The following is a 24,994-nucleotide window of genomic DNA, read 5'->3' on the forward strand; positions in this document are numbered from 1 at the left end:
TTAATAGCCAGCCTAACCCACCGTGCTAGAATCCACGCTTTGTGACCCACTCCCGAATTTTGACAAGAGCTACTCAAGTGTGAAGAACTCTTTAAAAATAACAGAACTAAAATAAAATCTTTTGTGATAAACACTACTAAAAAGTCATAACTAAAAGAAGAACTAACTAAACATTTATTTATGTAAAATGTATATTGCAGTAATATAGACGATACACAGTCACGAAGACGAGCATCAAGCAGCTAAGACGACCTCATAACACACAACCCACAGAATGGCTGAACACAACCGATATGCCGCTCACAACCACAACTCAAATGATTTGAAGTACGACTTGACATCGAAGCAAAGGACTTCATTGAATCAGACCAATGGCCATCTCGATAGTCAAGTATACGTAGAGATCCGAGCTACAAGGCATTCCTTTCAAACTCGAGCTTCACGCCATTCCCAAACAAGTTCGAAACACAGTTCTCCACTCCGAACAAGAGCAAACGATCATAACAAACCATTTGGAAATCAGATTGATTTTGTTGGGGGTCACAGTCATTGTTGAATGACAGAATGACATCTACGATTCCAGCTTCCTGGAACTTCTTCCTCCAAGCACGAAATAAAAATGATGCTCGCGAAATGCAAACGGTCATCATCCAACCTCAATTACAGATAGAAGTCAAAAGAACAAAAACTCTGTAAACCCCGGATGGGTGGAACCAGATCCAAACTATAATTTATTATTGGTTATAATTTAGATATTTCATCTCTATAAAAAATTAAAGACTAACCAATCACACTTCATAAAACTAACAACCCACTTATTTGTGAGAGCTGAAATAACTTGTAATTTCAGCACCAGAGAAATTTGAATTTAACTTACAACTTAGTTGCTTTCTCCAAGAGACCGACTCGTAACAAAACCAGTATACTCTAGATCTTTTGAGAATAAGAGATATAAGATTAAGATTAAGATCGGTATGAGACTAAGAAGTTGCGCGAATCTATCTGGCCGAAAATAAGATAGCGTGACGAGCAGACGGTGTACCTTATCTGAAATTACTCTATGAGTTAGACATCCATCCCAACTCATTAGGGTTCCTTACCAAAGATGGATGACTCAAAACAGTACAAAGGGAGGATCCTTGGGGTCGGCAGGGGGTCGAATCCCTGAGAAGAAGGAGGCGTCCAACCCCCCTCCCCCCTAAGTCCGCGCCTGAGAAAAACGTTCAAAATTTTTTTTATCACTTTCAAGTGAAACAGTTGATCTCTTTGACTTTAAAGAATCAATCTACTATGAGTTTTTAAGGGTTCCGGGTCACTTATTCTAAAAAAAACGCTATCCTAAAACTGCTTGTTAGATTTTCTTTATTTAGAAATATCTTAAAAGAAAAGATGAAAAAATGAAAATAAAAAAATTGAGATATCACCAAAAACATTTCAAATGTGTTCCAGTACTGTAATTAGGGATGAAAGCTAATTTTGGAAGATATTTCTTTTTTTTTCATACTTGTGATGAAGTTGTATTACAGATCGTAATTTTTTTGCCTTTTCTGACTGTTTTTATTGTGCTTCTGTATACTGTTCACAGCTCAAAAATTAAAGATTCCATGTTCATTGATAAAGCAGAAAACTACGTCAAAGCACAAGCTGATCTCGAAAACTATATCATAAAAACATTCTTTAAGGCAATATTACAAACATAAGCTTGTAGTTTGTACAAAGGTATATTTTCAACAAAACAAATCCAAAATAAAGCTCAACGTTTCAGACACGTGCAAAAATGAGCTTTTTTTCTTAATGCATTAGTAAAGCGTTGTAATACAATACGTTTAAGCAGCAGAATCTTTACTTGCACGTAATTTTTTTCGCAACCAGATTGAGTTTTAACCAGATTTAAAAAATTATCTTCTCTCATATTGATATTCTTGTCTATAATGTGAGTAGTTTTCAAAATATTTACTTTTTTGTTTTTGGGCAAAATAGTGAATCATTGAATAGTACTCTTCTCTGACGTATCATTTCTCAACACCATTATTTTTTTTTATCATTTATTGTTTTTGTACAAATGGTTTTCTGATTTTCTGATCATTTTTAATTTCACGCAGTTGATATTGATATTTTTGGAATTGTAGCTCCCAAAGGTCAATTGATTGTTGAGTTATTTGAATAATTTCTGTAGATCGACTTACGTAGATATTTACGCGATGAATTTTTTCTTTTGCTTGGAACAAAAGATAGCTCAGAGTTCGTATCTAGGCAGAGTTTGTAACTAAAGGTCAATCGAGGCCTACAAAGAACATCCATAAAGTGCTAATCAAGTTACCACCGCCCCTCCCCGAATACAGAAATTAAGAAAATCATAAAAAAGTTCATTTCAAAACTGCTGCACTTGAACGAATTGAATCATTTTTGTTCCAGATAGAACCAGTTTTACAACATGGACTCTGACAATTTGCACCTTGAGATTAGTTACTTGGGCAGCAGTGGCATCGTACTCAGCACTGAACAGAAGACGGCTCTGCAGGTATGTGCACTCTTTTTGCTACAGGGGGTGTCATTTTGTATTTTTACACATTGTAGATGTCGTGCGCATCATTGGGTACAAGTATGACAGTTGGTTCCCTGAAAAAAAAAAATAAGTATGAAAGATGCGTCACCCAATTTTTGTGACTATTTCAAAAAATAAGTAAGCGAATTTTGAACCTGTTTGCGAACATTTTAAGCGCAAAAAAACTTCCTTCAAGGACCCATAAAATTTTTAGCTCATTTCATTTGGTTTTTAACGGGATCATTAGACTTCTAGCATGATTCTATCTGTCGGAAAGTTATCATTCGATGGGCAGAAGAAAACTCAAGTTTCGAGAACTTCTCACTCATTCGAATGTTGCTTTTGAGCATTTTTATAACAGAAAATTGTCTTTGAAATTGGTGGAAAAACAAAAAAACATTCCAAAGCTTTTATGGTTGTTTTGAGCAAAAAAGTATACCGACGTTTGCAGGGCTTAATTCGCGCCGATTGTGACCCTCCTATGGGTAAACTTTGGGTCAAAACTTCAATGCGGGAATCAATTGGGAAGTAAAAAGCTCGATTATTAACTTAATTTGCATAAATTCGTAGAGCGACAATTCGTAACAAGCGACAAGCCGTAGCAGGCGAAAGTTCGTCACAAGCTACAATTCGTAACAGGCGAAAAATCGCAACAAGACTGCTCATGTCAGGGTAAAGCCCTGATTGTTCCGACTGCCTTTTAAGGTCTATGGAGCATTAATAATACGAGAAAATTAAATATAATAAATTAAAGTGAAAAAATTTCATTTTAAAATTGAAATTTTTTTGTGAAAATCATCCTCCCCCCACACGCCATATAAAGTACAAAGTGATAAATTTCGCTCCTAGTAACAAATCACGTATGGCATATGAGCTTCTTTCAACCAATTTGGAACGATTTCTAGAACGGATTACGCGTTAAAAGTTCGAAATATATCGCGGGTTAATTGTACCAAATTGGCCAACGGGGCAATCTTTAAAACCCGATAGTTTTACAAAAAATGATCACAGGTGAAATATCTTTTTAAATTTAAGTGCAGAATAACAATACTTTTTCATTGATATAAAATTTTTTTTGTCAAAAATGGCCAAATAAAAAGTCTAAAGTTGTCTGAAGAAAAAAACACCCGGAGCACAAATATCTGTTAGTTTCGTTACGAAAGTCGGAACACTAAGGGACAATTTCTACATCATATTGAGCTTGGAAGACTAATTCACGCGCACTTTTCTTCTCATGCCGGATGTAAACACAGCACAGCGAAGCGGAGCAAGCGTATTCTACATGCCAGTGCCTTAATACGAACTGACGCTTGCTGATCCGACTTCGTAACGAAAGTAACGGAATAATTGTGCTCGGGTGGTTTAATGCGAGATATATTCAGTGTTTATTTGAATTCTTCAGGTATCTTTGGCGTCTGTGAAGCAGAAGAACAACTTCAGGAAGATCTTCTTCTGGGGCAAAATCCTTGGCTTCAAAGATGACTACTTCATAGTGCAGGGTGTCACAGACGACTTCCTGAAGAATCGAAAGACACTTTACAGGTTAGCCATATTTACTTCCAAAGAATTTTTTTTATTCAATCATACTCAGAATATATTAACTAAAGCTTAGTTGTCAAATTAGAAAACTTAACTTCTTAAAACAAAACAAGAACGCTCGAACTGCGTGGTGACGTGCAAGAAGAAATTATTGAATCTTTCTACTTGAGCTTAGAACATATTCCACTTACCTACATTTCCATAAATACTAAAAATTGCATTTAAAGTCTGCGTGGTTAAATTTTTATGCATGAACAATTCGTGACCAGCATTTTCCCAAATCATTTGTTTATCATTATTTTGATGTGGTTGTAATCAAACAAAGATGGTTTAAAGAATCTTGGTTGACCGGGACATTAAAGATCTCGCCTAAAACATGCATTGACACCAATCTGCAAAGAGACAAATTTTACAAAAAGCATCAAAAAAGTTTCAGACTTCAAAATTTTGGCCATATTTTAATAACTATAATGTCTCTAAATTAAATGTTCGGATTAATAAAGTGTTGATTTAAATTATCCGGATAAAACGCAATTAACACGAATTTTATAATGCGTTTTTCTCAAATTGAGTTGACTTTCTGTGAAAAATCATGAAGACCAATCTTACTTCACCAGTTTTAATATGGTGCAATTTGCTCTGCAAAATTCGGGCCCAAATTTTTACCTCAAAATGGATTTTTTTCCGCTTTTTAGTCAATCAAAAATTACGCCATAACTACCTGGTCAATTTCTGACATAATTATACCAACATGAGCTTCTTACGTAGCCAAACAAACTGTGGGAGAGATTTATTCTTCAAAAATATTTTTAAATTAAAGTATTTTTGTTTAATAGACAAAAACGGTCAATTTTGATAAATAAAACACCATATTTTCTATTCAAAAACATTATTTAAATGTATTGCGCATTGTTTGGAGATTATTTTTTAAAAAAAGTTCGCTGAGCTACATAACAGGTTTACGCTGATATAACTATGTTAGTGATCGAAAAATTAGTTATAGCGTAATTTTTGATTTACTAAAAAAACGAAGAAAAATCCTTTGTTGGGGTAAAATTTTGGAACCAATTTTTGCGGAACAAATTGCACTACAATAATTCAGCTAAAGTTTTGAGCAAAATTGTCCTTCACCATTTCCAAAGCTAATCTAATTTGAAAAAATGCGTTTTAAATTTCAGGTTCAATGCGTTTTGTGATAATTTAAATCAGCACTGTAGTTCTTTACCCGAGACCTAAAATTTATGCAAAACAAAAAATTGTTGTTTGAGTTTTTTACATAAATTATGAGTCAAAACTTGAGCTTTTCAACAAGAAAGATTGCGTTATACATTTTTCAACATGAAAGATTGCGTTATACACAGGAAAATTCACATGCAAGGAGAAAGTTTAAGAGAAAATTTGTTTGAAAACTTTGATCGTTTTGCGCTTCGAAGAGATGACAACACAATTTTTAGGGTCAACAACGAAAGTTAACTCTATGTTATTTGAGATGTCGCTAAATCTAAAAACCTTGTCTTTGAATTTGCATTCATAAAAAATGTATGTATGATATGCATTCTTTTTCCTGAAAATATTCTCTTTTCATGACAAAACACCAATATTTATGCAAAAACAACAAGACTGCTCGTATCAGGGCGAAGCCCTGAATATTCCGACTGCCTTTTAAGGTTTATGCAGCAGTATTAACAAAAAAAATAAATGAAATAAAATAAAATGAATTTTTTTTTTTTAAATTTGAAATTTTTTATGAAAATCATCCCCCAACACGCCATATAAAGCACAAAACGAAAAATTTCGCTCCTTGTAACAAGCCAATTATGGCAAATAAACTTCTTTTAACCAATTTGGAACGATTTCTAAGACGGATTAAGTCTCCGCTTACGCGTTAATAGCGCGAAATATATCGCGCGTTAATTGACCCAAATTGGCCAAAATGGCAATCTTTAAACCCTCATAACTTTACGAAAAATGATCACAGGTGCAAAATCTTTTCAAATTTAAGCTCAGGACAACAATAGCTTTCGAATGAGGTAAAAAAATTCTGTCAAAAATAGCTAGTTATAAAGTCGAAATTTGTCTGAAGAAAAAAAACCCAACCCGAGCACAAATATTCCGTTACTTTCGTATCGAAAGTCGGAACAAAAACAGAATAACATAGTAACATAAAATGAAACGAAATCAAAGTAACGCGGAGAAAAATTGAAGACAAATAGCAACAAGACTGCTCGTATCAGGGCGAAGCCCTGAATGTTCCGACTGCCTTTTAAGGTCTATGGAGCAGCAGTAATAACATAAAAAATTTAAATGAAACAAAATAAAATGAAATTTTTTCTCTAAAATTTGAACTTTTTTATGAAATTCATACCCCACACGCCATATAAAGTACGAAAAGATAGATTTCGTTCCTTGCAACAAATCAATTATGGCAAGTAAGCTTCGTTCAACCAATTTGGAACGATTTATAAGACGGATTAAATCTCCGCTTGCGCGTAAGCGAATTATATCGCGCGTTAATTGTCCCAAATCGAATTATATCGCGCGTTAATTGTCCCAAATTGGTCAAACTGGCCAAAATGTCAATCTTTTTTATACCCTTATAACTTAACGAAAAATGATCACAGGTAAAATATCTTTTCAAATTTAAACTCAGGACAACAATACTTTTTGAATGATAAAAAAATTCCGTAAAAAATGGCTAGTTAAAAAGTCGAAATTTGTCTGAAGAAAACAAAACCCACCCGAGCACAAATATTCCGTTACTTCCGTATCGAAAGTCGGAACAACAAGACTGCTCGTATCAGGACGAAGCTCTGAATGTTCCGTCTGCCTTTTAAGGTCTATGGAACAGTAATAAAATGGAAAATTTAAATGTAATAAAGTAAAATTAAAACTTTTTTCTAAAAAGTTTGAGATTTTTTATAAAAACATCACCCCACATGCCATATTAAGTACAAAGTGATAGATTTTGCTCCTTTTAACAAATCAATTATGGCATATAAGCTTCTTTTAACCAACTTGAAACGAATTCTTAGACGGATTAACTCTCCGCTTACGCGTTAATAGCGCGAAATATATCGCGCGTTAATTGTCCCAAATTGGCCAAAATGGTAATCTTTAAACCCCGTAACTTTACAAAAAATGATCACAAGGTGAAATATCTTTTCAAATTTGAGCTCAGGACAACAACACTTTCCGAATGATATTTAAAAATTCCGCCAAAAATGGCTAGTTAAAAAGTCGAAATTTGTCTGAAGAAAAAAAAACCCACCTCGAGCACAAATATTCCGTTACTTTTGTATCGAAAGTCGGAACAACAACACATCTCATTCTAAATTGATTATTAGGATAATTATTAAGTTCTTATTATAACTTTTGACTGCAGCTGGTAAATGAATTCAAGTTCAAGATTTATTTTTCACCTCCAAGGACACTGACAATAAAATTCAACAAGATTCGATTGTTTTTCCATTGAACTACAGTGCGGGGTTACGTGTCAATTGAGAAATATAAATGTTGTTTGCAACCATGCCAGTTTCAGAGGCAATAACAAAAAAGCAAACTATACTTATATTAGGGTATCAAACGTACAATCTTCAACCCCTCTAAGTGACCAACCGAAGAATGTCTCCCCAAGCCACGCATTAGTTTTGAAAATTATTTCTGTGTAAAGTCTGCATTTCGAACTCTCGCACAAACGGAATCGGCTTCTCTAATTTTTATGCAGGGTTATTTTTGAATGCTGAGTTAGGTCCTTGTGGTTAACTCATAGAGTAATTTCGGATAGGGTACACCGTCTGCTCGTCACGCTATCTTATTTTCGGCCGGATAGATTCGTGCAACTTCTTAGTCTAATACTGATCCTAATCTTACTCTTATATCTACTAGTCTCAGGGTGTTTAACTAGTCTCTGCTAGGCTCAATAGATCTAGAGTATACTGGCTTATTGCGACTTTTGAAGTTGTCTTGGAGAGGTAACTAATTTCTAAGTTGAATTCAAATCTCTCTGGTGCTGAAATTACAAGTAATTTCAGCACTTACAAATAAGTGGGTTGTTAGTTAGATGGAATATGATTGGTTAATATTAAATATTTTATAGTGATAAAATATCTAATTTATCCAATAATAAAATGTAGTTTAGATCAGGTTCCAATGCTGTTAATTAACTTTATTTATGCATTTTTGATCAATTTTCGCTCTTGAAACTGTTTATGTAGTACAAATTTAGGCTATTGTTAAAAATACTTCCTGAAAAAAAAAATACATATTTTCTCTCCTAAATTGATTGGGGGAATACTGTACGGTTGATCCAAACGAGGAAAGCCGATATTTAACATAAAACAAGTTATTCAAACCATAAATTGAAAATCTTATTGAAAGGGTCTTAGCATGTGGCCAACCCACTCTAAGTAGTTAAACATCTAAGCAGTTTAGCTAATAGAATGTCATGTTTTCTAGTGCAATATAATAGCGAGGGTACTAGTACATAGCTCTCAGATTGTGAAAATATAAGGAAGCATCATGTTTGAAATTCCTTTTGTTCAATTAAATAATCGAATCGTTCGAACCAACTAACTATTTCTATACCCAGATGAAGTTCCCGCCCAATTAATTCAATTGGACCTTCTCATCATCAAAATGATAAAGGTCGCGATGTGTATTTTTGTACCAAGATCACTTGCGTCATCACTAATAAATTCCTTTCTGAGGATCAGATATAAACTTCAGTAACCGTGGAACCATAAATTTCCCAGCAAACAAACAAATCTCAGAAGGCATGAACGAACCGTCCGTTTTGTGTAGAAAAAAAGTTGGCTCAGACAAAAAAGGTTCGTGAAAAAATCTCCGGTTTGCCCCTTTCGTGAGTTCAAATCTACCTGACTAATAAAGATAACCCAACTTCTTCCTTTCATGATACGGTATAGTCTTAACACTGGGTAATAATATTAAAAAAATTGATCGCTTTAACCGGAAACATTTCTGGTCACGAATGTATAATGAACTAAGCGCTCGTTCAGACATGGAACAACGAAAGTATCACTCATTGGCTTCAGCTAATAAAATAGCATGGGCTGACAAAAACTGCGAGTCAAAGTTTTTCCATATATGGAAACAAAATTGTCATGAAATTCCATAGAAAATAGGGATGTCTGGCAACCAAATTGAAAAGTTTTCCACAAAATCTTATAAGGAAAAATTGCTTATCACACAGTTTTCATTCAAAAACTTTGAATAAAAAGCACGTTCAAAACCAAATTGTTTTTTTTTCATCGCAGAAACATTGAATGTCGTCCAAAAAGTAAAACATGTGATTTGGAATAATTAAAGCTTTTTTTAGAACTTGAATGAAAAATGTTCAGCTAAAATTTTGTACGTTAAATCTAAGTGAAGCATTGTTTGAAATTCTCTTTTGTTCTATGAATGTCAAACCAGGGAACAATTACTTTTTTTGCTTTTGTGTTACAGTTTTATTTTATCATTCCTAATAAAGAAAAATATGCAATAATTTTCAGGCGGGGTGTGAAAGCGTACGTGTTCTCAAAAATTTTAGACTGCCTTGTTTCATTACAACAATAACCATGCTTGCTTTTTTATTTCAACAGAAAGTCCATTATTTCAACAAAAAAGCTAAAAACATCCGAGAAACATTTTTGATGGACAATTAATTAACAAAGAAAATTTTTATGCAAGCGTGAAGCGTACCATACATCATTAATATATGTGAGAAGTTAAAGAAGTTCATTGATGTATTTTTAGAACTTATTTGTTTTCGCCTAATTCAAAAACGGAAGACTTAATGCACAAAAAACTATAAACCACGCCTAAATAATGCCTAAAAAATGATAATTGTGGTTTCTGCGATTCGCAGAGGATCAATGGACGGCTATCTGGCATGTATAAGCATAGTCCATTTCGTTTTATTTCCCACAATCAATCAATCAATACTGAGTTATTTTGTTGAACGAGTCTCTTTTTTTTGAGATCCGAGAACATTTTTGGCGTCTAGAATTTTCACGTAGTACCACTATTCCGTAATCGGTCAAGTTCTAGAACTGAAGCTAGAGGTCAAATGAGAACTCATCCTCACACACTATCACTGCCATGCAATTTGCTCAATCGAAAACAAAAAGTAAAACGCCATTTTTGAATGCAAACCAAAAATTTTCAAACGGCAAGTTGAATAATGCGAACACTGAAATGAACGGGACTGCTTGTACATCAGTGAAAAGCCCTGACCCTTACCACTGCACATTAAGGCCAATTTAAATGTGTTTGGTTTAAAATCAGATGAAACAACCTAAAAGCAAAATTCTTAGTCTATCAATAGGACCGAAAGAGTTGCCTCTCTTCACTTTGGGACAATTTTATCCTTAGAATATCTGTTAGATGGTATACAAATTTTTGTCAAAAAAGTTTAGTAAAAAGGTAAAAAAATGACTGAACAAAATAAAACTAATCCAAGCAAAAATATTCCCCACTTTTTTTTAAAGTCGGAACAATATTTTTGTTCCCGTTGAGTATAATGATGTAGTTTCTACGCTTAGGATAATGGTTGATTTTTCAAAAAAATCACACGCAGAAGCTCAGCGAGTAAATTTATTAAGAATTAAGAGTTCGAAATGTTGTGATTTTGTAACTGATTTGAGTAGAATGGTTTATTGACTGAAAACGCATCCAATTGTTGTATAACTGACCAAAAACTGTTTACTTCGCGCATTCTGAGCTGATGAGAAAATTTGGCCAATTGAAAAAGAAATATTTTCGGTTTTTTGGATTACTGACCTACTACCTGAATTTCCATTTTTTTCTTTGGTTTTGTTTTGCATACCGAGTTGTGATTGGATGAAATTCATTTCTGGAGTTTGGTAGTTGTGGCTTGAAGGATATCCCAAATAACATATGAAAGTCGCACACTTATTTTTCAATTTGTTGCTCGTTTTTGTAAAATAATCAACCAAACTAAATATTGTTCTCAGAAAATTCAATTGTCAATTTTTTCTGCATATACGAATCTAAAATGTTTAGATTAAACAAGAAACTAATATTTTAAAGGTATGTCGAGTTTTTTGCATATCCAAATTCTGAGACGTGGTTTTTTACTCTAAAAATATGTAATTTTTTTAAAAAAAATCTGTGTGCGATCAACTTAACGGGTGAAGTACAGTATTGCTCGTTAAATGAAATTTCAACTCTTAAGTATCGTAAATTTAACCTGTTTTTGCAACGCTGAACAAGTAAAAATGGGCGTAATCTTTGAATACTGATATATTCACGCAAGTACAAATATTGTAAATAAGTTTTTGTTGCGATCACACAAATGGAGTATCATGAAAAACTATTTAAGTTGTAGTTTGATCGACTTATTAAATGCGACTTTAGTAATATATAGCCACCATTAGGTTTCATTGGTTTGAATTTTCTGGCGTGTGAAGTTAAAACTGTGTTTCGATCTTTTTTTGTCAATAATTGATCAACCAACTTTTTGAGAAATTTTAGAGATCTTTATTTCTTTCAGAGGGTAATCTTCTGGTGTGTTTTTTTATAAGGTTGTACCTGTACAAAAAACATGACCGATCTCACCGATCTCTGCTTAGGCCCTAAGAGAGTCCAGATGCTGATAACTATTTTCAACGTAGATGATTGATACAATTTCACATTAGCTAATTGATACTTCATAGGCTTCACTTGTATTAATTGGTCAGCGTGAATTTTGGCTAGTGAATTTTTTTCCAGGTTTAATTTTTTTGCTGGTCCAGCCATAAAACTGCTTGTCAATGAGATCAAAAAGGACGCATAAGTTGCTTTGTTTTTAATTCCCCAATTTTTTGCTTCAAATGCCAATTTTTATGTAAGTAGTTAGAACCTTTTTTCAATGATATGAATGAATTTCAATGAACCAGTGATAATTAGAAGTTTTCTTTTGATCTACTACAGTTCTACTCAAGAATAAACTTATACATTTATATATTTTTTCGTTTTCCTATATAAGATATAGCAACGACAAACGAGCTGCTCAATCTGGTGCAAGAAGGCGCTATGTTCTAAAATCTGCTTAAGACATTTGTACAAGCCTTAGTGATTCTTTGAGTAGGAAAACGGACCGTGGTTGGCCTCAAGTCCCCAAAGGCCTTCATCCCTGCTCTTTTTTTGCATCACTATGAGTCATTTTGTTGTTTTGTGTTTATAGTCTGAACTGTATGGAGTGGAGCAATCTGACGATAGAAGTGACTGAGAAGTTGATGGAGACTGCCTCCAAGGTCAGGGGCAGATTCAGGGGGGACCCCGCCCACGAATATGAGATCGTCGAGATTGTCACCAAGGACGGCGAATCCACCGAAGACGCCGTAAGCACGCTCTTTTTGCCCAATCGATGATACGACAGTATTTATAATCAGAGGCGGACTTAGGAAGGAGCGCGCCCTCTCGTCTCTTAAAATTGGTCTACAAGTGCCTTTCGCGCCAAAATATAGTAATTTTGAGGGAGGCGCGTGCGCAAAAAATGCCTTTTTTTAAAATCAAAACCGATCAAAAAGTGCCCAAAAACAGTTTTTTTTGTGGAAAATTTGCCTGTAGCGCAGAAAATTTTTGAAAACAGTGTCTTTATAGTATTTTTGAAGAGCACAGAATCGATTCGGTCAATCTAAAAAAGCTCGATTTAATTTCGACATAAATCTTAGATCCAACCTTGTTGTCAATAATTAGCACAAAATTAGAACACCAGAAATAATGTGCGAAGCAATCTGTCAACTTAGAAAAAAAATTTCAATCAAATTTGAATTTTCAAACAACCTGGCCAGATAGCGTGTGTCTAAAAACATAGTTTTGTAGCGTGCGCGTTTTTAGTTCATTTTGGAAATTAATCTCCTCAATAATTTTTAAATTAATTCTAGAGTTATTAAGACATCGATTGTTTTTTGTCGGTACTGGGAGGCAAAGGCCACTCGAGTTTTTCCTGTCCACCTTATGGGCGATCAATTAGATCTAAGCAGCCTGATTTATTTGAAAACTTCAATGTTTCGACCGATAACTTTCTTACTGTCTAGACTTAATACAGTCATGTCAAAAGTCTCAATGAAAAGCCCAATCGAAAATTTGCTCAGTGCTCAATTCTGCTTCTTATGAGATGAAAAATCTCACCGATAAATTAATTTTTCGACAGGAGCAAAAAAAATTGAAAATTGGTTATCATCGGTTGAAAAAATAAAAATCTCGACCCAATTTCAATAAGTAGTTGCATTTGCTGCAACAAAGTTGCGACTTCTGAAGACCGCGGTTTAATATAAAATTGCATCAAATATTGGATCGCATTACATCCTAGCATCAAAAAATGGCTCCAAGAAATTCTATCTTTTAATCACTTATCGCTTTTGACTAAGACAGCAGACTGATCAGAATGCCTTGTCATGGTAAACTGATGATTAAATTTCCCCTAGGTGAATTTAATTTGAATGTTGCAAACATTAAAGTCCCCTCTCAATCTTGTCCTTTGAAGGACGTTTAAGCAAAAGTAGCCTTGTCTGCTAATTGTGATGTTTATTTCAGATGTTCAACTTAGTGGGTAAAATTAGGGTTTCATCAAATCTAGTTTCATGTCCCGCTAAGCCTCACTTCCCACGGGTCTTACAGGCCTCACTTAGCGTCTTAAATCAGTCGGAATCATCAATTTATCAGAAAACAAAGACTAAAACAAAAGTTGTCTGTTCTTGATTGAAAGACTATCAATCAAACCAATTTACAAAAATGGTACACAAAGTTTTTTTCACACTGTGAAAAACAAAAGAGTTGTTGTCAGAGCAAATAATGAACTATTTAAAGTGCTCAATGTTATTACCCGGGAAGAAGTCTTCAGCCTGGAAGTCATAAGTTCAGCTTGCATTTGGTTTGGTTTTAAAGATAAACCGAAAAATGAGACTCTAAAAAAAACTAGGCTCATATCATAGAGAGCTTCTAAACAATCTACTAAATTGCCGTAGTAACATAAAAAGCATAAGTAAATTTGAGCAAAATTTCAAATAGTGTTAAAAAATAGAGCTTCAGCTCAGGACAATTTTTTTTGCTGCTAAAAATTCAAATGATTGATTTTTAAAAATCCTTACAGTGTAGTGTATGTATAATAATGATTGCGAAATAATTGTATGGACTCGATCGGCTTTGCGCTAAATTTTTGGTCACCAGAGTGAAGGTATTAAAAATTGACAAAGCATTCCCAAATTAAAATAAAAACAATTGAATGTCCTTTAAGGTTTTAGCTTGAGGTATTGATAGAACTCATGTGGTATAAACTTTTTGTCAAAAAATTTCAATTGAAGCATCCCCTTTACGCTATATAAATTACAAAAGGACATTTTGCATAAAAAATAGCATTTAGACTGAATAGTCCGCCTCAATTTAATTTGGAAGAATTTCTAACCCGGATTTTTTCGCCGCTCACAACTTATAGAACAACTTATATTGCGCGTTTATTATCCCAAATTTGCCAAACTGGCTATTATCTTACCAGCTTGACCTTGCAAAAAATATCACAATTGGAACATTTTTTTAATGTTGAGCTCAAAACAAAAACTCTTGTAGACCCTATAAAAATTGCAGCCTCCTCACAAATAGGTAGGTACTTCAATTAGAGTAATGGTTCCATGATAATTGATCACAGGTAAAATATCTTTTCAAACTTAAGCTCAAGACAACAATAACTTTTAAATGATAATAAAAAGTCCGTCAAAAATGGCTAATTAAATTGTTGAAATTTGCCTGGAGAAAAAAAACCACCCTGAGCACAAATATTCCGTCATTTTCTAGGAGGTCGGAACAATAATTGCATGGGTGAAAAAAAAATGGATCAAGTAATAATTAGATACACGTTTTTTCAGATCTTCTTTGTTCCATGCTCACTCTACTGCCTTCACTATTTCGCATCGATATGTGCAAGCGAAATTTAAAAAAAAACTGGAAACACTTATAGTTTTTTTTGGTGCTTGTGACAGGTTCAGTATAATTTTAACCGCATTATTTTTAGTTAGTTTTCAATTTTTGAAACCTTCCATAGTTGGTTTTTTTTTCCATTTTCCCTCTTTCTTTCATTTTTTCTAAAACTGATTTTTGAAAGCCAGTTTTGACTATTGGTGTTCCAAACTGTAAAAAGACTGCTCGTGTCATGGTAAAACCCTGAACAATTTGTCACCTCTTTATATGGCTTGGAATAAATTTTGGTAAACGATTTTTTTGACAAACAATTAATTTTAAGCTGATAATGTCGAACTTCGAGTGTTAATGTTTGAGTCGTATCTAGAAATAATAAGATCAAATAGCTTGCCTCAGTTCATTTTCGAACAATTTTTTGAGTGGAAGCATTACACTTTCACTATCAAAGGAACACTTTCACTACCAGAGTGGGAGCGTTATACTTTCATTATCAAAGTAATACTTTCACTATCAAAGTAACACTTTCGCTTACACTTTCACTATCAGAGTGGGAGCGTTACGCTTAATAAATTTGCGTTACACTTTCTTTGTCAAAGTAAGAAACGAGCAATTTGGAAATGTGAGTTAAATTAAATCAGAAGTTGTGTGCAACCGGTGGGGACATGTATATCCAAGGAGCGATCCTCCGAGTCAGCAATTCATCTGATTTAATTTTTTCTCAACAAAAAAATGGCACCGAGCTTATATATTCTTTACTTTCATCGAAAGTCATAACAAAAAAAACATGTTGGCGTGAATTTCTGAATACCTCTTTACAACCCATGTTTTATGCAAACTGCTGAACAAGCCGTTTGTTACATTTTTGCATTGTATTGTAATCCAACTAGGGGACGGGAAACTGGAAAAGAGACCTTTTTTTAAAACTTTCCAAGCCTAAATTGAACAAAAAAATATATTTTGCTCTCAATAAAAAAGCGCGTCTAAAAAATAAGCATTGGCCCATAATTTATCTAGGGCTTCGGAAACTGGAAAAGAGACAGCTTTCTCATTTTTTCTTAATTTTTAAAAGCTGATTTGAACAAATATTTTTTGTTTTTTTTGTCAAGGAAAAAAGGTGTCTATAAAGTAAGCATTACAAAGTATCAATGCAATGAAATTAACAATCACCCTTTTAAATTGATTTAAGGGGGGAATGTTCACTTGATTCTAAGCAAAGTAATTGTAGAAGTAAGTCGCATGCTCCCATTATTTTTGTCTTTTTGCCCCTTTTCTACATATGCAATAGGTCATGTTAAGAATTTCGTTGACAGCAGCCAGAAAATCATAGATCATAATTACTTCACCAAAAACTCATCATTTTGCTTTTTAGGGGTTGGGATGTAAACGTTGCTAAAAATGCTCAATTGTTTTTTTGCATAGTTTTGCCGCCGGCAGAGAATAATTTCTCATAAAATCAGTTTTGTTGAACTAAAAAAATGTTTGACAAAAACTTTTTTTGAAACCTGCTAGGCTGGCGGGGGTATAATAATCATATACAACTGTTTCCAAGTGAAGTTATCACACGTACAGAATTACAAATGAAGAATTCTTTTTACAAAAGCATCACTTGAGAGCGCGCCGTAAGACTAATTTGAGCGAGAATCAAATTTTTTTTGGTAACCTTGAACTTTGGGGGAAATGAAACATTGGGATGAGAGCCTAACTTAAATATAAAAGAACAAACGAGTAAAAGTTTTACCGTTTGATAGAAATTGCGGGCTTAACAGAATAATCCTAATAATATCAATCATAATAAAGAAAAAATGTAGCCAAAAAAGAGTGAAGGAGGCAAATACAGATTTTATTATAGTTTAACTACAAAACAGCTTATTTATCAGATCACTATTAGCTTGAATATAGGTATCTAAAAATTGATGGTGAAGTTGTTTAGTTCCTGGTTATTAAAACTTTTTCTGCAAAAATTAGGAAACAAAATGAGCAAACTGTAGAAGATTACTCGCGTTCTGGCAGCAATCGAGTGCTTTGATGCAAACTTTGAGATCAAAGCACTTTGAATGGTATAATTTTAAAGGCCAGATATGATAACACACATCAGAGATTTACAACATTTATAGATTTTACGATGTTATTGATCGATACTGGTTGATTTTACGAAATGCTCGAAATGCTGTTGTATTGTGTAGCACCAGATTAAGGAGGAGGAGCGACTGGCTTGCGTGATCCAGATGATAGACTGTGAGGCGGCGGTGGTGCCCAGAGGCGCATTCAAACTCACTCCCGAAGGAAATGTGCTTGCCAACAACAACTACAAAGGTACTAATTCTTCCCCCTTTCTTCAGATGGATTAGTCACTAATGTAACCCAAACCACATCCAAAGACATCCAAAAATGCATGATTCCCATGCCCCTTAACTTAACGCTTTGATATATTAGACAGGTTTATCAGCACAGCTATACGTATCATTGATAATTCGATCTATGATCTATTTCAGATTTGATCAAAACTCTTGATAAAAATTCGTGAAGCAACGAAATGTCGCTTTGGGCAGTTGGTCGCAGCCAACATTTGGTCACTTTTGAAGAAACGAGAATTCTTTGCAGATAATTTTGCCGTATTAACTTTAAAACGAACTCAAAAGAAATGCACAGCAATCAAAAAGCCATGCCTTAGAGCGGGTGCGGGATTCGCTATTAAATGTTGCACTGAACTGCTTATCTCTAAAATCTAATTAAATAGTCTTGCCCAAAAATTTCGGTTTTGAAATAGTGTTAAAATTGTCAATTTAATTTTTCTGTTCCGTTGTGGTTGTAGGCCAGGACCAGACGGATGCCTCCAAACTGAGCTCCTACTTCCACTTTTTCCCCCCTGAGAACATGCACGAGAAGACCCTACTGGCCAAGGCCAGCCACGACAAGGCCATCGACTTCCTGCCCCCCATCGAGGAGGACATACCCAGAGGTACAGCACAAACAACCTAAGCCCCCCCCCTCCCTTCCTCTCTTATTCTTTACTTGGGATTTTTGCGTTTTCACAGACCTCAATTTGAGTTGTTTACGAATATGGAAAAATTAAGGCAAGTGGTCGATATGAGAATTTAAAATGGGGTAGCTGGCTATTGAGTAAATTCAATAACTGTCCGCCCGGTTGAAAATACAAATCATCTTAATTTTAGATACATAGCATTTTTTGTTGAAATACTAGAGCATGGTGATCGCATGTTTATATGCGTCCTTTGAGAAACTGCTTTTGCTGAACTTGCATCTCAATTTTTTCAACCTCTGATAACAAATCGGATTTTGATAATCTGTTTCAGTTCATTGGCTTGACGTAATGATATCTGATCCTACAGTTAGCTATAATCGCATTGAATTACTTTTTAGATATATCAATATTTCTAAAGATGTCTTTGAAGCCAATATATACTAAATTTGAGGAAGATGCACGCGCCAACAAAACGCAACTTTTTTGGTCCAGCTCTTCCAAAAAATTCTCAAAAAGAAAAATTCTCTTTTTTAGCCTGTTCCGAGTAACTCTGAGTCGACCTAAAAAAGTTGACAACAATTTTTAATTTTTAAAATGAAAATTTAACCCCTCCCCCTCATCGATTGCCTCATCTGAACAAGGATAGCCGCTTACTGTGCAAGTAGCACCGAATGTTGAGACCATAGTCTTTAGAAAACTTTGGTTTAGAAAATCATTTTGTCCAAATATGTGTAGTTTTTTTACTACTTGGTGTGATAAAAGGATCTGAAGTAAAATATAATTTAGCCATATTAGACAGTCGTACTAATATAGGCAAACTGGACAAAAATTTTTGTTGAAAAATGACTAGAAAAACTAAAATATTTTTAAAATTGAAGTTTTTGGTTCTTAAATTGGAGCTAAAAAATTTCAATAACCAGTTTTACTTGCTTAAAATTAAATTTTAAGGTCCTAACTTAGGCAGAATTCAGCTTGTAAGCCTGCTCGCCTGCTTTAATTGCTGCAATTAACACTCACAAAAAAATTTCAAACCAGTTTTTCTCAACACTGGGAAATTTTTTTGGAAATTTTCAAATTTGTTTCGAATCACGATTGAAAGAGCTTTAATATGATGTATCATTCAACTCAGTATGATCATTATTTGTGGTACTGGATTTTGCGTGAAAAAATAAAAAAAACTAAAACACGAAGTTCCTCCCCATTTTCAATGGTCGGAGCAACAACTGACTTGATTGATAATAACCCATAAATTTTGAAACCAAAGGCGTTTTTTGACTGGTACGAACACTATCGGGGATGGCAAAAATTAGCAATTCCAGAAATAAGGGAGGTATAGGAGAGAGCAAGCTACGACTTCCCGCACTGGAGTTCCATGGATAATAATTGATTAGATTGTCATTTTATAGTCAGTATCTAAGAAAAATACAAAAATATTCGATTGTAATCCATCAAATTATATGTACTTTTTGAGAAGAAGTTATGAATTTTGCAATTTTTTTCAGAGCTATCTCATTTCTTATTTTGTTCAGTTGCTACATATTACATATCATAAATTTTTACTTTTCACAAGTTTTTATTTAGTTAAGTTTTCTCTACTTTTTCTATACTACGTACACTCGATTACCTCTTTTAACAACCCCTTTCCCCAGTTTAACACCCCCTCCCCACACCCAGATTACCCCTCCTCAGTTCACCCCCCACTCATTTTATTAGTTTAACCCCTATCCGTTTACTGAACGTGGGCGGGGTTAAAAAAAATGGCGGGAGGAGGGGGTATTGGGCAAAGTAGCTTGGGGGGGGGGGGTGTTGGGGGTTGGGGATAGGGGGCAAAGTGAGGAGGAGGGGGGGGGGGGGGGGTGAATTTGAGAAGGTTTCGATTGCGAGTAGGCCGGGAATAACGCAGAAATTTTACAAGTTTTGCAAATGATTTAGCAAAAAATGTAACGATTATGATCCGTTATAATCAATTATAATGGATTTTAAATGGATTATAATCCATTATAATGGATTTTAATGGACTGTGTTTTTACGAAAATAATAGATTATAATGACAATATAATCGATTTCGTGGTATAAAATTGCAGCAATAATGGATTATACTGGCAACATTTTAGACAACAATTTTCCATTTTAATCGATTATTATCCATCGGTGCGGGTTTTTTTCTCTCTTCCTCCCCCACTTGCTATTTATCACTTTGTTTGATTGTTACGAAAATTGGCATGACAATTAGTCTCCATACTTAACATGGTAAAACTCCTCGCTACACCATAATACTGATGCTTTTGTGTGGGGAAGAGGATTAGGAAAAAGAGCCCAAACTACTGATTCAAACCCTTTTCAGCCGCATTCAAGCATGTTTTACAAAGTGGTTGAGTGCAACCTTATATTTGAAGTCGAAAAATGTTCTAATTCGAAATACTCTCATAAGTGCCGCTAAGATGAATTGTGAACTGATTAAGATATCATTTTCTCTTTTGAGTGGTTAAGTGGAATTACATTAGGAGGTCAACGTATACACGCTCCTTCCTAATTGATATTTTGCGAGCAGAATTCAGTTCAAGCACGATCTCTTTCCATTCATGTCCACGTCAATTACTTCTTTGAAAGAAGAAGCAAAGTGAAAGAAGGCTCCTCGTAATCAAGGCATAGCGTTGTATGTTCCGACTGCCTTTCAGTGTGTTTGCAGTAAAATCCGATTAAAACTTTCGACAAAATTTGAAACAAAACTGACAAAACAATGAATTTTTTTTAAATTCTTACCCCATACCCAATGAAACGCACAAACTTGAAAGTTTAGCGCTTTAATTATCTCAAACTGGTTAAAGTAGTCTTAACTTCAAATTCCCATAACTCACAAAAAATTGACTCACTCCTATCATTCAGATCACCATAATTAAACAATTCTTCTTACTTTTGAACCTACGACTAAAATTTTTCTAAATGTTTAGAAAAAATCCACCACAAATACCTAGTTAAGAGTCAAATTTTGCCGAAAACATTTCTTCAACTTTTTTTCCCGAAAATCAGAACATCACGAATGACCTTAACTCGAGAAAACCCTGAACGTTCCGATTACTTTAGGTTGTCTCAATACTTTTTCTTATAGAAAGTTTTGATAAAGGATGAATTATCAGCTTTGTTTGTTTTCCTTCCCAGCAGCAATAATATTATAGTAAGAGCTATATCACTTTGAGTCATCTGGGGAATTAATTATCATGACCAATTAGCTTGCCTCGAACTAATATCAAATCATAAGAGAAAGAATGAGAAATTGTTTTTGTTTACGCGTTCACCATCACTGACAAAAATGGATAAATTGGTCTAAAACTTAAGCAAACTGGCTGTATTCCAAGCCATATAACTTTCAAAAAAATTTCAAGTAAATTATCGTATCAGCCTTGAAGCCAAAAAAATAAATAAATATTCAATGGTTTTTGAAATATACTTGTTGAGAATCTCCAGCTTGCTCAAAAAAGTGGTCTGAATAAAAACCTTTTTCCAAACTTATACAATACGTTACTTTCTCCGTGAGACGGAACACCAAGGTTGCTTACATCAGAGCGAAGCGTTGGTTGACCCGACTACCCTTTATTGTCTACTGGTCTATAAACTCCACACGGCTTATGAACAGCCAAATAAACAGCAAAATGCTTCATGTCCATTCAGGCCCTTCGTTAGTACACATGCGGTGCTCATCTCAGTATTACTAAAGTCCAAGCTACCTGGTTTCTTATATGTCGGCATCACCATAACCGAATTCTCCATGGCCATTAGCTTTTCCTCCTTATTGGGAAATTGAAAGAGAACTGCATGACGATTACCAAGAGAGTAAAAAAGATAACTTCCCTCAATAAACTTGGCAGTAAGCTCTCATCTGGGTTTATTTGCCGATTATAGTTTATAAGCTATGTAGCGCATTAATCCTTCCAGACTAGTCATTTTTCTGGCAACTACTAAAGCCTCATGATTTTTGAGGTGTGTTTTTTGAGTTTCGAGCACAGGTCATGACTAGTTTTCGGGTAAAATACAAAAAATTCGGTCAAATGGCAGTGTAAAAAGCCAAAATTTTTCTGATGAAAAAAAAATACCAACCGCAAACTTTTCGTCTTTTTATCTGTAATTTGGAATCAAATTTCCCTAAAGATAAACAGTTTTTTTTTCAAGTAGCCCAAAATGTTCGGATCATATTCTTATAAAACTTTTCAAAACAATTTTATATTTCAAAGTAAATTATTTTTTTTTTGCGTGTGGTCTGATGTAAAGATCTGAAAAAAAAACCCAAAATTAAAGCAGATTTGAAACTAGTTCTGAAACGGGAATAACGGACGACGAGTTTTTTTTTGAAAAAATTGACTAAAAAAAGCACCTGAAGTTAGATATCTCCATGATGTAAACTAATTTTATTGGAATTGATCTAAAATTTGATGTCTTGAATAAAAGGTTCGTGGACTATTCTTCTATAATAAACCTACTCGGTTGCTCTATTTGCTCAAAACTAAACTGAACTCAAAAATTTCAACCAAAAATTTCAAGTCGTTTCAATCACAGCTGAAAAGATTTCAAAATGGTATATAACTGGACTCACTCCAATGATTGTTTGTGGGTCCAGATTTTGCGTGGAAAAAGAAAAAAAGAAAAAACTAAAACACAACTGAATTCAATTTTCCTCCCATTTTCAATTATCGTAAAAAAACAGAAAAATAAAAACAGAAAAGTGTTTCACATCTGAGGCTTATTCAATTTGTCGGACCGATTCAAAACAGATTAAGGTTGTCAATTTTTTGCCGAAAAATTTTTTGTCTTGCCTTTAGTTTTCAATAAACGTTTCAGTGACGGTGTATAGACTGTTTTGCACTTTCAATCGCTACGGTTTCTCAAAATTTTGGGTCCGAATTTCGCAAAACAAGTTGCACCATATTGATTTTGCTAAAATTTTAAGCAGATTTTGCCCTCATAAGTTTTCACGTAAACCCAACCCATTTTGAGAAAAACGGGTTTTGAATTTCAAGTTTAACGCGTTTTGTCCGGTTAATTTAAATCAGCACTGTAGTTAAGGTTTTAACAGAACAATTTTAATCGAAAACAGAATTCAAAACGGCAGAAACTATTCTAGATTGTCAAATGTTTCAAAAAATTGATCTCGGATAACTAGCTGATAGTTAATTTTAATAAGCAGCTACTTGAACGATATCAAATTTAAAAAATATTTAACAATCTTGATTATTTTTTTTGCCTTTTTGTCTGACGATACATTACATGTGTAGTATACAGATTTTTTAAATTTTGAAGAAAAAAAACCTGTGAAAAAGATATCGATTTCTTCTAATGTCATGCTGATAACCTTCTTGATTTTTTGAAGATGACTCTGAGCCACTTAATATTAGCATAAACAGCAAACTTTTGGTTTCTGTTTACAGGCTGCTGGAGTATCCAATCAGAACACGCCAACAACCTCGTGACCCTTAGGTCCCTTTGGTGGCCTGGCCTGGTTGCATTCAATGTCATTAACCAGCCCAAGTTTGGATACGTCTATGTGGGGCTAGGTGAGAAGAACCAAGATCTTCCCTTCATGTTGTAAACTCATTATTATTACAATCAAATGTTATTATACACTATTATAATTGATTTGAAATGACCTCAGTTTCTATATTACAAAATAAAATTTTTCAAAATCAGTTTGATTTTGATAGTCTTGGTCCCGAGAAATGAATCATGTGGGGCCAGAACCAGAACTAAAAAGTCATGTCTGATTATTTGGACTTGTTTTTCTACTTATGTTCACCTTTTCCAGACAGAGTAGGAAATTGTGTTAATTGAAAAAGTCTGAAATAAATCAAAGAATATTGAAGATAAAAGTCCTCTGAAAGTTATGTGAACTAAAACAGGACTGCTCCTTTTTAATTTTTTTTTCGACTGCACTTGATTATGCATGAAATCATTTTTGAAAAATATTTCAAAAAAAAAGAAAGTCTTTTTTTTTGAAAATCACCCGCCCTCTTTCACAAGCAGAATTTGAAGTACAACGCGATATATTTCGCATCTAGTAACAAGTTGTGTGGATGCTTTAATTTGCCTAAATTCAACTTGGAATGGTCTAATTTGCCGCAAATGCTAGGCGTTAACAAAAAACAGCAAGCATAGCCGACAGGGCGGACAGGGGCGCAATAGTCCAAGTTAGACCTTCCACCAAGCTATAATTAATCTTGCTCTAATTCAATTGTTAAGACTTGCATGTAAACCAAATTGGCTTTTGATAGACCAAGAAGTTCCAACCGGATGTTTTTAATTCTATTTTATGGTCAGTATTTGCAATAAAAGAGGAGAAGGAACAATTTTTTTTGAATTTTGATTAAAATCGGCTATTTTTAGTATGCACTTACAGATTCAATTTACGTGCAATACACAAAAAAAATCTCACGAAATGAAAAGAACTTAGTCGCAAAAAAAGCTGATCAAGAAAGAAAATTTTTTTCAATTTTCGTTTTGCAGGTATAACTTCGTTTTTTATCTTTTCTTAGAATGTAGGATAATTAATATCTTCCAGGCATTTTTTCGAAAACTGTAAAAAAAAACGCAAAAAAACAGAAATTTAATGTGATAGAAATTATCTAATGTAAAACAACCCAACCTAGAATAGTACGACTGCCTGTAATCCATATCCTGTTTGAGTTTTTGTTGACTCCTCTGTGCAAGGCAATAACGCCATGTGAAACTAGAACAACCGGTTGCTCTGCAACTTGCAGAGCAAGCGGCTTTTCTAGTTTCACTGGAGTTTCTACTAAAAAATATAACTGGAAGCTTAAAGAAAAAATTGGGAGAAAATGGTTGACGGGAATTTTAGAAAACAAAGATTTGACCTTTTTCCAGTAAAGAGCAATAGAATTAAATGAATGAAACAATAGAACAATTAGACTAATGTGAAAACCGCCCAAGACTTAGGTTGAAATTTCGTTTTAAATGGACTTGTGTTATTGTTCCGACTTTCGATACGAAAAAAAAACGGAATA

At 34.1% G+C, this 24,994-nt stretch overlaps 2 protein-coding genes across 2 annotated transcripts in view; both read left to right on the forward strand.

Annotated features, from left to right (window-relative positions):
- Positions 1-24,994, forward strand: part of LOC134841276 (prolyl 4-hydroxylase subunit alpha-1-like) — a 538,710-nt gene that overhangs the window by 244,542 nt on the left and 269,174 nt on the right. The gene's annotated exons all lie outside the window — the stretch shown is intronic.
- LOC134841352 (radial spoke head protein 9 homolog) lies at positions 1,789-23,662 on the forward strand. The gene is made up of 7 exons (XM_063857280.1): positions 1,789-1,933; positions 2,416-2,521; positions 3,948-4,087; positions 12,270-12,426; positions 17,185-17,314; positions 17,814-17,960; positions 23,405-23,662. Exons 2-7 carry the CDS (start codon positions 2,435-2,437, stop codon positions 23,563-23,565), a joined length of 822 nt encoding a protein of 273 aa, XP_063713350.1. The 5' UTR covers positions 1,789-1,933; positions 2,416-2,434; the 3' UTR covers positions 23,566-23,662.

This window comes from Symsagittifera roscoffensis, chromosome 3 (genome assembly GCF_963678635.1).
Source record: "Symsagittifera roscoffensis chromosome 3, txSymRosc1.1, whole genome shotgun sequence".
In the NCBI taxonomy this organism is placed as follows: domain Eukaryota; kingdom Metazoa; phylum Xenacoelomorpha; order Acoela; family Convolutidae; genus Symsagittifera; species Symsagittifera roscoffensis.